General features: G+C 41.8%; 1 protein-coding gene across 1 annotated transcript in view; it reads left to right on the forward strand.

The window, feature by feature from the left end:
• Nucleotides 1-14,382, forward strand: part of Efcab2 (EF-hand calcium binding domain 2) — a 72,066-nt gene extending 57,684 nt beyond the window's left edge. Inside the window, exons 4-7 of the mRNA XM_051147981.1 lie at nt 7,635-7,714; nt 8,455-8,497; nt 8,595-8,661; nt 14,001-14,382. Coding sequence (XP_051003938.1) covers nt 7,635-7,714; nt 8,455-8,497; nt 8,595-8,661; nt 14,001-14,116 — 306 coding nt within the window. The 3' untranslated portion in view covers nt 14,117-14,382. The remainder of the gene's footprint in view (nt 1-7,634; nt 7,715-8,454; nt 8,498-8,594; nt 8,662-14,000) is intronic.
• Nucleotides 14,383-17,808: the final 3,426 nt, after the last annotated feature.

Below are 17,808 nucleotides of genomic sequence, written 5' to 3' on the forward strand. Positions count from 1 at the left end.
AATGTTAATAAACTAATGAGCCCATATCTCACTTACAGTTAGTACTTTTTAAAATTGAAATAGATTTTTTTTCATACAATATATTCTGATTATAGTTTCCCCTCATCCAGTTCCTCTTAGATCTCCTAACACCCAAAATTTATACCCTTTTTCTTTTTCCTTAGAAAACAAACAAGCATCTAAAAAAATAAAATAAGATAAAACAAACAAACTGGGGTAGGACAGAACAAATAGACAAAAAAGAACCAAAGAAAAAGCACAAGAAACACATAGAGATGCAGAGACACATACGCTCATACACATAGGAATCCCATAAAACACAAAACTGGAAGCCATAATATATACACAAGGGACCTGCCTGTAAGGTTAAGAGGAAGGAAGGAAAGAAGGAAGGAAGGAAGGAAGAAGGACCCTAATAAAGCATTATGAGACACAGAATGTCAAAGGTGTCACTGAGTGCATTTTGTGTTCTTCTGCTGGGGGCGGAGCCTGGCCTTAAGAGTGGTTTGTTTTCCCAGACTCCATTTCCTTTGCAAGCAGTTATCAACTGGAGATAGTGTCTGGTTTAGTGGGTGGGACTTGTGTCTACTTCCTCTCTCAGCATGTATGTTTTGCCTGTATGTATGTGCACCACATGCATGCAGTGCCCTTAGAGGTCAGAGAGGGTTTAACTTCTCCTAGAACTAGAGTTATAAATAGTTATGACCTGCTGTCTGGGTGCTGGGTACTGAACCAAGTCCTGCAAGAGCAGCTAGTAATGTTACCCACCGAACTGTCTCTCTAGCCCTGTCCTATTTTTTTTTCTATATCAGCTTTGTAAAATAACTATTCTAAATTCAGTGAATGTTTTGTCAATTGTCGGTTTGTATTTTTGCTTGAGTAGTAATTCAACCACGTTGGACAAAAATATGTCATAAGTATTTAACGTATATAAAGAAAAATGAAATGTGCTTGTTAGAGGTTCTGAGCCACTAGACTTAAGCTTTAGCAGTTGTTCTGGGGGCTGGGAGCAGAGCTCTGTTTCAGGCTTTCTGTTCTCTCCCATTCTCCTTCTGTCCCTTGCCAATGCAGGGGGATTGAAGCCAGGGCCTTGAGAACACCAGGCAAATGTTCTACTTGTCAGCTCTGCTCCCTTTCTTTTTATCAGAGTAGCCATCTTCATGTTCAGTGGTGTGCTCCCAATGGACATTTTGGTGTCCAGGTTTCCTGCTTTCCCTGAGTGTTTGTGTGTTCACATGTGCATGCATGTGGAAACCAGAGGCTGACACTGGTGTCTTCCTTGATTGCTCTCCTTTTATATTGAGGTCAGCCTCTCACAGAACCCACAGCTTGCCTGTTGGCTAGCCTGGCTGTTATGTAGGTTCTGGTGATCTGCACTCTGGTCCTCATGCTTGCTGGGCCAGTGCTTTGCCCACTGAGCCACCTCACCCTGCCTAGATTTCCCCCTTTGGAATGCTCTTGTCTTTCCTTTTGCATTCTTTTGTTTTTTGTTTTTTCGTGACAGGGTTTCTCTGTATAATAGTTCTGGCTGACCTGGAACTCACTCTGTAGTCCAGGCTGGCCTTGAACTCAACGAGATCCACCTTTATTTGTTTTTGTTTTTTGAAACAGGGCTCCTCTGTGTAACAGCTTTGGCTATCCTAGACTCGCTTTGTAGACCAGGCTGGCCTCAAACTCACAGAGATCTGCCTGCCTCTGCCTCACAAGTGCTGGCTTTAAAGGTGTGCGCCACCACAACTAGCTCTTTTGCATTCTTTAAAAAGTATTTTTATTAATTTCTTACAATGTATTCTGATCATACTCACTCCCACTCCTCTCCTGAAGGTTTCTCAGTGCCACCTCCTATCCTACCCGCCTCCACTTCATGTCCTTTAAAAAAAAAAGTTGAGGTTTGATTTGTTTGCTTGTTTGTTTTTAGACAAGGTCTTATTCTGCAACCCAGGCTGGAACTTGCTGCATAGACCACGTTGTTCTTAAACTCATGTCAGTCCTCCTGCCTTAGCTTCTCAAGTACTGGGATTGCAAATGTGAACTATCATTCCTGGCAGTTTCCTTTTTTTGTGGGGACACCATGGCTTATTTACCTTTGTTTACCAGGCCATAATAGTGAGCACCAGTTAAATATATACCATAAGAAACCCATGTATTTCTGAAAATCAAAACTTAAAGAAAAAACTCTGAATCACCTGCCCCCATAAAAACAACCCACAGTGAACCAAATAAGGTAGCTCTTAAAGAGTTCTTGTTATAGACAAAAGGAAATCAATGAGATGATAGATATGCTAATTACCTGATTGTAGTAATAATTTCACTTTATATGGATTTCAAAGCATCTTGATATATTCATTAAACATATACAATTTTAATTTGTCAAATCTTGTCTCAATAAAATATCTAAGGAATTTAAAACAATAGGAGTGCAGATGAGAATTTTTTTATTATCTTTGCAACTTCCTGTTAAAAACTATTATAAAAGGAAACTAATTATTTGAATATAAGACTGTTTATAATAAAATACTGTTTGCCACCCATTAAACATTCCATGAATATTGTATTTAGAATAGGCATGTTTTGAATGCCATTCATTGCTAATGTATGTTTAGAGAACATATAGATATGGCCTCTAGAGGGCAGTGTTGTGTCATGAAAGGAATTTTAAATTTCAAAATCAACTAACATTTAAAATGGACTTAAAAATTGTGTGCATGTGCTCATGTGCATGTATGTATGATGTATGTGGGAACACACATGCATGCCACGGTGAACATGTGAAGGCCAGAGGACAACTTTGTAGAGCCTGTTCTCTTTTTTCACCTTTTCTTGGGTCCTGGGATTGAATTTAGGTCACCAATCTTGTGCAGCAAATACCTTTACCCTTGGAGCCTCTTGCTGGCCCTTTTCTTACTTTTAAATCACAAAATTTCTATTTTATTCATTATCCATCCCCTTCTCACACTCTTTCTCTTTATACTGAAGAAAATGTACATTAGGCATGATGACAAACACTTATAGTCCCAATACTGGAGATGCGGGGCAGAAGGATTAAGAGTTTTAAGGCCAATCTCAGTAGCATAGGAAGACTCCATCTTTAAAAAAAAGTAAGGAAGAATAACAATTGAGATGTAATCTGAATAAATTACTTTAAGAAACTAAGGAAGAACTTTATGCCTTTTTTGCTGTTCTGATTGATTGGAGCTTATCTTTGACAATACACTAATGTGGTGGTTTAAATAAGTGTGGTCCCAATAGGCTCATATATGTGAATGCTTAGTTACTGGGGAGCAGAACTGTTTGAAAGGATTAGAAGGATTAGGAGGAGTGGTCTTGTTGCAGGAAGTATGTCACTAAGGGTGACATGCCAAGCCCAGAGTCTCTGTTTCTGTCTATGGATTATGATTTAGTTCTCAGCTACTGCTCCAGGACCTGCTTGCATGCCACTATGCTCCCTACCATGATGATAATGGACTAATAACCTCTGAAATTTTGAGCAAGTCCTCAAAAAATGCTTTCTTTTATAAGAGTTGCTGGGGGGTCATGGTGTCTCTTCACAGCAATAGAACACTAATTAAGACAATTTAATAACTTTATTTTAAACCTCAACATTATCTGTGAGTCAAAAACCATCTGCCGAGTTTTGGTCCTACTGTTCTTATCACTGAGGGCTTGTGAGTGATGAGGGAGTCGAGGGAAGCGGCATAAAGCACATACTGTATGTTATGTCTCAGTTCTTATATGATTGAAGTTGAGGTACAGAGCTAAACTTTGGGATACTGAAATCAGTAGGTTGATGAAGATCTTTATAGGATAAAAGAGGCTTCGATTTTGTAAAGGTAGATGTTGCTGGCCCTATAGTTGTTTAGGGAACAAAGACATGAAGGATGACTGTCCTACTCTGGAACAGTTTCTGAAAAAACAAGGATGGAAGATTAACCTTTTAATTTTAATATTTTCACTGTGGGGTAGTGAACTGGCTCAGTGGGTAAAGCTGCTTGTTGCCAAGCTTGAGACTCAAGTTCTGTCCTTCCACATGGTAGAAGGAGAGAACTGATTCCTGCAAATTATCCTCTGACCTCCACACATGTACTGTGACACATATACACCCATACTCACACATAGACATGGTACATGTCTGTAAAAAAAAAAAGATTATTGTTCTATAAATGAGCTCATGAAATTGATTCTTATTTTATTTATAAATGAGCTCATGAAATTGATTCTTATTTTATTTATTGAGATTATAATAAAATTACATTACTTCCTCTTCCCTTTCTTCTCTCTAAAGTTTAAACTCTCCCATGTACCCAGTTCCTTTCTCTCTTTTAAGTTTATGACTTCTCTGTCTTTAATTGTTGTTACACACACACACACACACACACACACACACACACACACACACTCCTAAATATATAAGTACAATGCATATAATATTACTTGTATGTGTATTTTCAGGGCTATCCCATGCTTCTTCCTGGGGGAAGACGATTACTCTCATTTTCAGCATTTCTTAGTTGCTTATATGTTTTCCTCTTCTCCAGCTCCTCTCACCCAAATCCACATTCTTTTCTTTCTCTCCCTCATTAGAAAACAAATGGGCATCTAAAAATGATAATAAAAACACAAAATCAGAAACTATAATATATATGCAAAAGATCTGTAACTTAAAAAAAAAAAGAACCTCCAAAAATGCCATTGGGTTTGTTTTCTGTTGGTTATTGACTGCTGGGCATGTGGCCTGCCATTTAGGGTAGTTTGTATCTCCATTGGACAAAACTAATCTTTAATTGGGGCTAGGGGTGGAGGCAGGTGTCCACTCACCCTCTTAGCACAAGACACCATCTGGCCCAGACTCACACAGGCCCTGTGTGTGCTGCCACAGTCTCTGTGAGTTCATACGTGTTTCAAGGGCCTTGTTTTAATGGTGTCTTCTACCCCTTGTGCGTCTTATACTCCTTTTGTCTCCTCTTTAGCAGAGTTCTTTGAGCCTTGAGGGGGCGGGATTTGATGGAGACGTCCATTCAGGATTGCTTGTTCCAAGGTCACTCACTGTCTGCACATTGTCTAGTTGTGCATCTCTATGTTTGTTCCCACTTAGTGCAGAAAGAAGCTTCCCTGATGATGGCTGAGCAAGGCACTGACCCACGAGCAGAGCAGAATGTCATTAGGTGCTGCACTGCTTTGCCGAGGGTGAAGCTTCTTGAACTTTGTCCCTTCCATGTTAGTATGTATATTGGTGCTGTCCTTGTTCAGGTCAGGGTTAGGCAGCCATGTGGGTGAGATTTCATGGGCATAGATTTTCTGAAGTTTCTAGGAGATACAAGAGATTGACTTTTTAAAAGTCTGCCCTGAGGATTAAACCCCAGAGTCCATAAACACTCTACCATTGAGTTGCACCTGCATCCAGAGATTTAATTTTTTTTGAGACAGGGTTTCTCTGTAACCTTGGCTGCCTTGGACTTGCACTGCAGACCAGGCTAGCCACAAATTCACAGAGATCCACCTGCCTCTGTCTCCCTAATTGCTGGGATTAAAGGTGTGTGCCACCATGCCTGGCCAGATATTTAAGTTTTAATCCCTGTGTGCTGGGATTTTCAGATTGCCCAAATATAACACAGCTACATTAACATGAATTGTCAAAATGCTCACCTTAGTGTTAGGCCCAGATCACTAGATCGCCAAAGACCACCAGAAGTCTGAAGCCATATGCAAAAGCAAGGAGCCTTTATTCAAGCTCAAGCTCAGACCCTCAAACCTCATCAACACAGCAGATCAGTAGCAAGAGCCCAGAACTGTTATTAGGCAAGGTTTTTAAAATTGTGTTTACAGCAAGGAATGGGAGTTTTCAGTTTGGCAGTTACAGGATTGGTTGATATTTAACAAGGTTGGCTTGGCGCTAGGAGATTGGTCAAGCCTGACTGCAAAATGCTTAAGAAATTTATCTATAATATCTGGAGACATTATGTACTTGATTGGTTCTAGTCTAGGGTGGTTCCTTCCTGGAACAATTTGTGGTTTTCCAGCAACAGAGGTGAACTTAGGGATAGGCTCAATATGGTGCCTGCTGACAAAATGGAGTCACATTAGCTAGGGCTCTTCCCTCAGACCTTAGAGAAAGCTAAAGAAATTGTTCCCATACTGATGGGTACAGAAATTCTGAAACATGATGTCCTTAGATAGATTTGATTCTCCCTGATAATGGAGTCTGAAGACCCTATTCACACAAGATATGAATCTTATATGAACACTGAAAATAGTTGTCATTCGGATGACAGTGCAGCCACTTAATAGCAACCTAGATTTATTTTTTGTTGAAACAATAAATCTCTTAAAAACTCATCTGTTGAATTGGGATCTATGAACCTTTTAATAGGATTTTTGAAAGAGAGTGCAAAATTTATAGCTCCTTATAAATTGCCTGATATGGAAGTTAAGGTCAGTAGAGCTTTGCTCAGTCTGTCAGAGTTGAACTGCAGGCAAAAGGACCTGTTTTAGTCTCATCCTAGAGTGTTAGGTATCCAAAGCTCTTATTTTTAGGCTAGTATTCTCTTAACTTAGGGGAGGCAGAACAAAATTCTATTACTCAGATAAGTATTTCATAAACACATGAACAGTTTGAGATGTAGGTTGGTTCTTGAGGTGTTGAGTGGCTATAACCTGATCTCATTCTGTATTCTCATTTCAAGGAGAGAGTGCATTTGTACAAGTCAGAATCTATGGACCATCCTAGACTCCTGTCTCCCCTTATCCATAATGAGTAATCAGCCCTATCAAGTCATTTTAGAGGTCTCCCTTCATGGCCTCCACTCCAGTCCTCACCATCATCCTGTATCTGAAGAAGCTGCCTCACCTGCAACAGCGACCTTTCCAAACACAGGCCCCTGACACTGCCAGCAGTTTCACTCTGTTCTCAGGTTAACAGGGACTGGAGACCCTGTGGATGATAAGGCTCTTCTCTCTGCAGCCTCACCTTGAAGAACTGCCCTTGCTGGCATCTGTGCTCCAGTTTCACAGGCTCTTCTTGTCTTCGAGAAACCAGATCAAATACCACTTTGTTCAGTGACTGCCCTGATCCTGGATAGGAGAAGGTCCATGCTCTGTGCTGCTCCTCTGGACCCACACTCCGTACTTGTCATGCTTGCTTAGATCCAGAATTAGACATCAAACCAGGCATGGGTTTGACATGCTACCATTTGAGAGGCTGAGGCAGAGGATCACTGCAAGTTTTAGGTTACTCTATATAGTAAAAATCATTGTCTTTAAAAGCAAATTGGATACTTGGTATTGTGCTCAGTGTGTGTGTGTGTGTGTGTGTGTGTGTGTGTGTGTGTGTGTGTGTGTTTAACTTTAAGTGACAATCCACTGTGATACAATTACACACCCACTTTTAATGTGGGAACTAGGGATTGTACTCAGGTCTTCCTGGTTGCATGGCAAGCACAGAGCTATCTCCCAACTGCTAGTGTGTGGTATTTTGAATTTTATGTGTCTCTCCAGCAGAAAAAAGCTCCAGGAGCAGGATTTCTGCTCATATTCCATCATCAAATTCCAACAGCTAGCTCAGTGACTGAAAAAAAAAAAAGTAGTGCTCAATATATTTGTTGAATGAATAAATGACTGTTTTTTTTAAACCGTTTTAGGTAGAGGAAGAAGAACCCACTGGATACATTCGATATGAAAAATTTCTTCCAGTGATGACCAAAGTGCTTCTGGAAAGAAGGCAGTGACTCCGATTTTATGGCGAGATAATAATAGAATCACATTCATTTCAAAGCATTCAGCTTGGCCAGGCGTACTGCCTCATGCCTGAGATTCTAGCATTTGAGGGGGCTGAAGCAGGAGGATTGCAACAAATTTGAGGGTAGCCTTAGCTACATAGTTCCTAGCCAGCCTGGGCTACAGAGTAAGACCCTGCCTCAAAACAAAACAAAACAAGAACACTTGGCTTTTCATATTTTATTTATTCAGTATATATCTTAGGGCAGCTTCCTCTGGCCTTTCAGTGTACTTCAGGCTGGCTTAGGGATATGCCTAGAAATATCAACCATGCTAGTGTTTGTCAATCTAAGCAAGGCATAATTAAAAGGCAAAGGGGCTACACAACAGAGCAACATTGTAGTGATATTAATTGTGAATTATCATTTTAAAACAAAAATTAACACCAGTTATTCTTCTAGCATAAGTGTAGTATTAGTACACCCTAGTTGATTGAGTGGTAGAGGTTTTGGTCCTAGATAAATTTATTTTCATATTAATGAAAAATGCTAAGAGGTAATACCAGACATTACTGTGGAGTAGGTACTGCTGACCTTCATATCCAGAAATTCAAGGAAACTTCACTGAGGGAAATGCCATTAGCCTAGGCTATTAGCAGCTTTTATTTTGTTATATGCAGTCATCTATCATGTACAGACTGAGATAAATATGCTGGCGTTAACTGGCTTTATTGTAAAATCACAGATTCAGGCCAATTGCTGAAGACATCCTTTTACAAGCTTTTGAGGTGGGTGAGCTCTTCATTATTCATGTATATGTGATAAATTAATTCATCATATAGAATTTACTCAACAAAGAAAATATATGATATCTACTTTGCTCAGGTTTTGGATCCAGCTAAACGTGGGATTCTGACTAAGGAAGAGCTGGTCAAGTACATGACTGAGGAAGGTCAGAGGGCTTTATTTCTTGTAAGAGTAGCTTATTCAGAGATTAATAGGTTTAAAGATTTTTATTTCTCTCTCTCTCTCTCTCTCTCTCTGTGGTGTGTATGTCTGTGTGTGTGTGTGTGTGTGTGTGTGTGTGTGTGTGTGTACAGCGCCCATGGGGTCCCCTGAGCTGGAGTTATGTGGGCACTGCATTCAGGTTCTTTGCCAGAGCAGTGCATGGTTGTAACTGCTGTGCCATCTCTCTAGCTCCAATTAAGAAGTTTGAACAATTATGCAGAAGTTCTAGGGGATGAAACTTGAAAACAATTGTTTGGTTGAGTAGTTATTTATTATTCTTACTATTTTGGTTTGGCATTTGATTTCATAATAGAATTGTGTAAATTGTGTGTACTTTATTTACTTAAAATATTTCTTAAATAAAAGACATGCCACTTAAAGAACATAAACTGTCAATCATAAACCAGTGCCTTTTTAGATTGAATATTTGAATTAAAGTATATAAATATTTCTTTTAGAAGGCCTTCTTAGGCAGTAAAGTTGCAAACAATATAGCCTAAATTGAATGTCAGTTCACACAAAAACTGTATTTTCTTATGGTAATGGGACCCCTCCCACAAATATTTTCCTTAACTTTCTCTTTTTAGGTTAGTATATACACTTGTTTCCCCTGATGTAAGCAGATTGGTGGACAGTCATTAATGCCATTGTCACACCCCCTGCCCCTCTGCAGCCCCAGCCCCCATAGTAAGGGAGGATCATGCTTTCTCTACCCAGCTCCCAGGTGTTCAGGCCAATTCCTGAGTGATAAAGCAGTCACAGGTCACTTGAGAACATGGACAAGGGCATCATTTTGAGCGAGGAGACGTGGACTGAAAGCTCTCTGTACATCCAGTATGGCCATTTGGCTCAGACATTAGGACATGGGAGGTGGGAGAAAGAATAATGAGAAAGTCACAGTTGCCGTCCAGGATTCCCTGCTGTGTCACACTCATCTAAACGTTAACTTTAATGAGGGTGTTAGGACTTTCAAATCCTAAGGATGAAAGGAAGTAAACTGTAAATTATATTGGGCCAAAGAGAGTTCAGCACCTCCTACTGTGTGCCTGATGTATGTTTAGTATTGTTACAGCGCGGTGGGTGGTAATGATGCCAGAACCTGATCCTTCTCTTGAGCATATTACAGTCTTATTGGGAATCAAAGCTAACTTGTGAAATAGATCAATATGAGACATTAGAAAAATAACTATCAGAAGATCAATGCAAGCTGAAACTAGCCTGGGAAACAGCCTGGGAAGGTGGACAGAGAAAATAGCTTCCTTAAGAAGGTAGACTTGTTTGCTTGCTTTAGTTTTGAGACAGCGTTGCATTTTATAACCTAGGTGAACCTGGTATCTATTGTGCATCCCAGGCTGGCAGTACACTCAAAACAATTCTCCTGCTTCAGCCTCCCAGGTGGGATTACAGATGGGGACCACCATTCTTTGCTTTAGAAGATAGGGTGAGCCATTGAGGGCAGGCGTCATAAGGCCTTACATGTTGTAGCACACTGTCACAGATCATAGGTATCAACATGTGAATTGTAACAGACGAGCTATGACTGAATGAGTGAGTATTGAGTGAAGACAGATGAAGGGCTGGCTCAAGGGAAATGGATAAAGCAGTAGGGACAAAATCTGGAAGAAAGGCAGCCAGGCACTTGGGAGAAAGTGCGCCCAGCCAACCCTGAGGGTCTTGTTGGGTAACACTAAGAAAGGAACGGAGGTGGATTTATTGGGGCTGGATTGTAGAGGCCTGCTCTTGAGCTTGGGTCATCCCTGGGCAATAGAGAAGAGAGCTGGACTAAATCATCCATGTGCCATTGCTGTGGGAAAGTGTTTCTGGTGCTGGTTGGTGCGTAGGTGAGTAAAAAGATTCAGCCAGAGGGATGAGCTGGGAGGCTCCTTCAGCATTCCCAAGGTTCCTTAATATGGGCCTAGCCTGGCACAGGGACTAGAGAGAGGGAATTGGTGCAGTAGGACTCATCATAGGACCCTGGGCCATGGTGGCCAACCAAAGGCAGGGGACAAACATGGCAGATTTGTGTAAAGTAACACCAAGATTTGCCCCAGACAGGGATGTCATCATGACAGTAATGCTACTGATTGAAACAGTGAAGTCAGGCACTAGCTGTACTGTGTGTAGGGACAAAGCTGTGTGGTCCACAGGAAGGTGCTTCATGAGAATTTCCAGGAAGGTGAATGTCTTAGCTGGGGTTCCTATTGCTGTGAAGAGACACCATGATGACGGCAACTCTTGTAAAGGAAAACGTTTGACTGGGGCTGGCTTACAGTCACAGGTTTAGTCCATTGGCACCATGGCAGGAAAAATGGCAGCATGCAGGCAGATGTCGTGCTGGAGAAGGAGTTGAGTGTTCTATATCTGGATCCACAGGCAGAAGGAAGAGAATGAGACACACTGGCCAGACTTGAGCATCTGAGACTCCAAAGCCAGCCCTCAGTGACCCACTTTCTCCTACAAGGCCACACCTCCTAATAGTGCCACCCACTATGACCAAACATTCAAATACATGAGTGCATGGGACCAATCCTATTCAAACCACCACAGTCTACTAATAGAGTTCTTGTACTTCTAGGGCAACCGTTGGATATCCTGATAGATGGAGTCTGTGGCATTTTTTTTTTTTTTCAGAGAAGAAAATAAATGGCTTCAGTTATTTACTGAGCACTATTTTGCATGTTGTATGAGCCAGTATATTTGATAGGTGCATATAAGGTGCACCATGTTATCTGAGTGTGTCATTATATTAAATGTAACATGGTCTTCTAAGTGTAGTCACAGCTTCCTAGTTTAGTAAAATGATTTTTTTTTTTTAAGAGACGGGGTTTCTCTGTGTATTACTCTTTGTCCAAGAAGTCATGCTGTAGACCAGGCTTGCCTCAAACTCCAAGATCCACTGCCTCTGCCTCCTCCTCCTTTTAAAAAAACACTTAAAAAAAGAGATTCATTTATGATGTATACAGTGTTCTGCCTGCCTGTGTGCCCACACACCAGAAGAGGACTCCAGGTCTCATTATAGATGGTTATGAGCCACCGTGCAGTTGCTGGGAATTGAACTCAGGACCTTTAGGAAGAGTAGCCAGTGATCTTAACCTCTGAACCACCTCTCCAGCTCTGCCTCTGCCTTCTGAATGCTGGCATTAAGGGTGTGAGCCACCAGGCTGGCCTGGCTAAGAAGTAATGTTTTTATTCCCAAAATTCTAAATTGTTTTTAAATATATTCAAGCTTTGGGACTATCAAGTTACTTCCACAATCCCTTCATAGTATCTGCAGAGCAGCCAACACATCTATAAGTTTGAGAATTTACATTCAAAATGCCCAGGAGATTGTAAGATAAACACCATAAACCACACTGAATCAAGTACCCACAAGATAGAAGCCATGTTCATCCAGGATATATATTGCATCAGACGGTATTTAGTAGCAGAGAAAAGCTCAAGTCTTTTAAAACAAATACCTGTTGCCATGTGTCAGGTGCTCTTGGAAGTGCTGTTTGAATAACAACACATTTAATCCTCATACCAAGCCCATGGTAGAGAGTGTTACATTCTCTGTACTGTAGACTGGGAAGAGAGGTTGAGCAGCCTGCCTGAGCAGGAAAGCTAGAGTGAGACCCATCACTTGAAAGTGGAGACCGTCCTCCAGGCTTGTGCTGTCCAGTGGTAAGCAGTTTTTTTGCTATCTTAATCACTGCATAGCTCTTTCCTTGCCCATGCAGCAGAGTGACTACTGTGAGCAAGGCTTAGTGTAAGCAGTGCTGTGGAGTGCTTTGGCTAAGGTTGGTAAGCTGGCCTTCTGGCATTCAGACTCATCCCCACTCACTTGCAGGGCAGGCTGCACTGTCTGGTCTATAAATGGAGACCATAGTTCTTCCCTCTTGTGAGGTGCTTGGCAGATTAACTTAGTTAATATATGCGAAACACTTAGGTCAGTGCTGGTCTAACCGCAGTATTCAGGAGATGCTGGCTGCTAGGTATTCCCTCCTTCCTTCCCCCCTCCCTTTTATGCTGGGGATCCTCGGACCTTGCACGTGGTAGATAACTATTCTGTCCCTAATTTATTTCTCAGACCTTGGTGGCTTTTGTTTGTTTACTTGCTTAAGACAAAGCTAAGTCTAGCTGTAAGCTCACTGTCTTCAGCCCAGGTGCTGGGATTGCAGTGTGCACAACTACACCTGGCATCTACTGTCGATATCCTTATGAGACTTACATCAAAGTTCCCCTGGCAGTGGACTTAGTGTCAATAGTCAGGTAACAAAAATCTAGAGTTTGTCACTTCAGCATTTCAGGAGTTCTTTCTTAGGAATTAACAAGTTGCATATTTATGAACCTAGCTCTCAGAAGGCTGAGATAAGAGTGTGAGCTTGAAGTCAGACTCCTGGATATAGCAGGACGGGGTCTCAAAACACAGCAGTAAAGCAAAACAGAAATTAAAAACAAAAGCTACAGGGCCCTTGCTTACACAAGTTCTGTGCTGGTAGCTGAATCCAGTAAGGAAGGAATGTGGACAGGGAGAAGTGTCTTAGGTCATAAGGTGGGTAGCCCTTCTCAGGCCTTAGTTTGCATAAGACTTCCCCATAGCCATCTAGGGTGATGGCCTGGATGCCCTGTTTTCCCTTAGCATTGGCGTAGTTCTGTTTTAAATAGTCTGCAGCTCTTTAGTTCTGGAGTTTGTGGCCTGTCTCCCAAAGCTACTTTCAGAGATGGCTCTCAGAGGTTCCCTGAGTACAACAAGCCTCCCAGATTCTCTCTCCAGCTTCCAGTTCCATCTGACATCAACACAACCCAGACTGAAACAAGGGGGTGGTGGTGGTTAGCATGAGCGGTTAAACCAGTGTGAGTGAAGCAGACCTGGATGTGGTGGCTAAGTGTCTGGTCTCTCTTCAGCAATGGCTAGCATTTAGCCATCTCACCATAGTTTTAATAATCATACTAATTATATTCACTTAATAAGACGTCAGCTTTGAGCAAGTACTTTTGCAATGTCAATCATTTTAATTTAAATGAATAAACACCTTTGTTCATGGTGTGCTATATACTCCTGCTGTTCCGACTGAAGTGATGTATCCTCTAGGGACTGGCAGGGCAATCAGTCTACAGCCTTGCAGGGTGTATAGCAGCATGCCCTTTGACCTGGATTCTCAGGTATTGGCTCTACAACTCCAGTGAAGAAAAAACTGGACACACTGGGGTCTGCGGACTCCATGGCAATGAAGCTACCTAGTGGAAAGAGAATAAAACCCTCCTGACTGTAAATGATGGTTTCCCTTCTTGTCTTTCCAGGTGAGCCTTTTTCTCAAGAGGAAATGGAAGAAATGTTGTCTGCTGCAATTGATCCCGAATCAAATGCCATTAATTACAGGGACTACATATCAATGATGGTGGTAGATGAAAATTAAATGCTCCAGAGACTCAATTTCTTTTTTTTCCTTTTAAGACACTGTAAAGACTCAATTTCTAATTCAAAGAATACTTTGAAAAAATTGCCTGTCCTAATTAATTTCACATTTTTATCTTATAATTTCTATGTTTAGTGCCTCATGACATAATTGTTTCAAGATATTTTGTTTTCAAGAGTGATCAATTTAAAACATAAATTTATTTGATATGATCAGATTTATGGAAGGAAAAGCTGGTAATTTAAAAGGAATTGTACAATATTTTAATATTAAAGGTATTGTTGCTTATTTTTCACAACTAGGCCAATGATACCTTGAAATTAATTAAATAGAAAATGAATATTGATCACAACACCTTAAGATTTGTCCTAGAATGCTCTTGTGGGTCAGAATGGCCATGGACTGGACATGAGTGGCAGCATGGTGATGGCTGCCTTTTAGAATAGTAGTAAACACTGCAGCACGCAGAGCATGGAGCGAGAGCAGCTGGAGTAACTATTAATAATTGATTTCTTATGAATGCCAATTACAAATCTCATTTGAGAGTCTAATAACTTTGCGTAAAATTGAAATTTGCTCATCCAGCATGTTGCCATTTATGGAATAGCTAAAGGAGGTGAGATAATTGAATCCAGAGAAAGGAAGACTGAATGGAAACTGATAATGGCAATTCCTTTTTTACTCTTTAGAATTCTCACCTATTCAGAATACCTGTCTCGGGAATGTTGTCCTGAGTGTATTTAGCTTGTTGTTGCCAGAATGTAGTACCTGAAATGGACTGTCGCCATAAGAAAGAAGTTCATTTAGCTCACAGTTAAGGGGGGTCAGGGTCCAGGCAGAACTGTGCAGGCTGAGCGAGGGCCACCCTTGCATCATCCCACCAAGGGGCAGCTAGCCAGACAGAAGCACATGGTGGAGCAAGCAGGAGCAGAGAGTTGGGAGGGGCCTTCAGGCTTGCTCCTTTTACAGCAGTCCTCACAAGAGTTCCTGTCCAGGCTGGGGAGGGGGCTCAGTGGGAAAAGCATTTGCTGAATATAACTAGATAACATGTTGGAGGCTGGAGAGGAGAGATGGGCAAGCCTTGAGTTAGTGAGGGAGTCTTGCAAGTCAGTCAGCAACCACACATTCAGGGTGCTGAATCTTGCACAAAAGAAGCAGCAGACTCAGCCTGGGCGGGTGTGAGGGTGCTTTCTGATGGACAGACTCAAGCAGGTAACACATTACTTACAAACTTAATTGTTCTTAAGTTTTGAAAACAATTATTTTTTGAGTAGTTTACTTCAGAGCACAGAGCATGTCAGTGAGAGGACAGATCAAACCCCTAGAGGTCACGAGACATAGGACTTGGGGAATCGAGAGTCTGGTGTTTAGATATTTGGGAGCCAATGAGAGATGAGAAGATTGGAGTGGGAGACAGGAACTGCATCCGAAGAGATAACGGGTTAATTGAGGTTACAGTTTCAGTGTTTGAACATGAACTTTATTCTGAAAATCACAAAGAAAAGAGTTGGAGTTGTAAATAGCCTGAGAAATAATTTGAAGGGTCAAGACTAGTGGTGAGGAGACCAGCTGGTAGCATGCTTGGTGGGCAGGAGGAGATAGACTGGGGAGAGCCAAGCACAAAGCCTAAGTTTCTGGCTTAAACACTTGGCAAAGAATGATAGCAGCCATTCAGGTAAGACACCCAAGGCTCAGGCTAATGAGATTGACTGTGGTGATCTCCGGCTTGGAGAGCTTGACCATAGGAAAATCAGTTAGATAACCAAGGGGACGTTTGCTAGAGATGTGGGCTTTGAAGCTGTCAGCACACAGTGTTCTGGAAAGAAAATAAAAGATGACCAAGGACAGAACTGGGGGAGGTATTAAGTTTCGAGGAGTGCAGAAGAGGAGCCTGCAGAGAGCATGGGAAGTCTGAGAGGAGAGAAGCCATGGCATGCGAGGCTCTGAAGGAGGCAGGATCCAAGTCAGATGTGGTGGACACGTGAATTAATTGGTAATGGAGAAACATCGCTTAGGGTCAGCACCAACACAGTCACTGAGAACCTCTCTTGGGGTAGACTGGCTTCTGAGATAAACAGATGTGAGAAGGAGCCTGGAGACAGGCTACTGGGCAGGGAAGAGAGGAGAGAGAAGGTAGGAGGAGGGAGTTTGGAGGATGTAAACTATGCAAGTATGCTGTGTGCTTGTATTTTAAGGGTTGAGACATGGCAGACTTAGAGAGGCCACTCAAAGGGGTGGGAGTCAGGGCTACAAAGGTCTTTAGCTTTCTTGTGGACATGAACTAATGTATGTAGTCCCTGCTCAGTGGCCTCCAGCTCTACTATCTTTTTTTGTTTTTAAGAAAGAGTCTTGCTGTGCTTATAACTTGTGACCCTTCTGCTTCTGCCTCCCTAGTGCTAGCATTCCAGGCCTGAGCCTCTGCACCTAGTTGTACTGTCGATGAATGAGAAGGAAGATAGAATGTCATACAACTAGAGATGATACAAGTCTGAAGTGTCTTGTGGGACATGAGAGAATTGGGGAATAATCTACAAAAGAACTTTCAGGAAACCCTGGAGGATTTTTGTCCAGTAACCCAGGTCCAGGAGCACAATATGTATAGTGTTGTAATCAGTCAAGATGGGTGAAATGGATGGACAAAAGGTTGGTGACAGTGATGGTTTGTAGGCTAAGGTGGGAGGGAAATCCAGCTAGGACTAGACTTGCATGGAGGATCATAAGACTTCAAAAGGCAAACAGCTGCTCTGTGTGGTCAGATGGCCTGCCATTCCTGGGAACAGTATGCTGTGCTTACAGTATGGCTTTACTGTATTGCTATAGAGCATTTCTCCTTTCTTTCTTTCTTCTTTCCTCCTCCTCCTCCTCCTCTTCCTCCTCCTCCTCCTTCTTCCTTTTTGGTTTTTCGAGACAGGGTTTCTCTGGACTCACTTTGTAAACCAGGCTGGCCTCGAACTCACAGAGATCCACCTGCCTCTGCCTTCCAAGTGCTGGGATTAAAGGTGTGCGCCACCACGCCCGGCTAGAGCATTTCTTTATGTTATTATTAATTAGTAATAATATACAACACATACATACCTCTCATTACATGCCAGATACTGTTCGAAGTGCTTTACTTATACCTGCTCATTTAACCCTCTTGATGACCCAGTGAAGTAGTTACCATTATTCTGAGGGAGTGACAAAGAAGTTACACAGCTATAAGGGACTGTATTAATCTGCCTTTATAAGTTATGCTGTGATGACCAATCTTCACCATAACAAGTCATTTTTCATGTTTCAAGTCATTAGGGACTCTGTCTTTTCTTCACATCTTTCATAAATAGGACGCTATATGTCTCCATTTGCCCTGGGTGGACCCAGCCTGCACCTGCTGTTCCAGTATAACCATCAACATTTCTCCTTTTTACTCTTAGATTGCCTTCATTTTTACGATTCATATGTGGTCACCCCTTTCAAGAACTTATGAAACTGGTGGTGAAATCACTCTTGGGGGCTGGGCACATGGCTCAGTGGGTAAAAGTGCTTGATGAACAAGCATGAGGACCTGGATTCAACCCCCAGAGCCCACACCAGAAGCTGTGCACTTCTTATCTTGGCAGTGTGGAGGCAGATGCAGGAAGATCCCTGGGATTCACCAGTCCAATAAGAGACATTGTCTCAAAAGTAAATGACTCCCGAGGGACACCTGAGGT

Source organism: Acomys russatus, chromosome 6, assembly GCF_903995435.1.
Source record: "Acomys russatus chromosome 6, mAcoRus1.1, whole genome shotgun sequence".
Taxonomy (NCBI): Eukaryota; Metazoa; Chordata; class Mammalia; order Rodentia; family Muridae; genus Acomys; species Acomys russatus.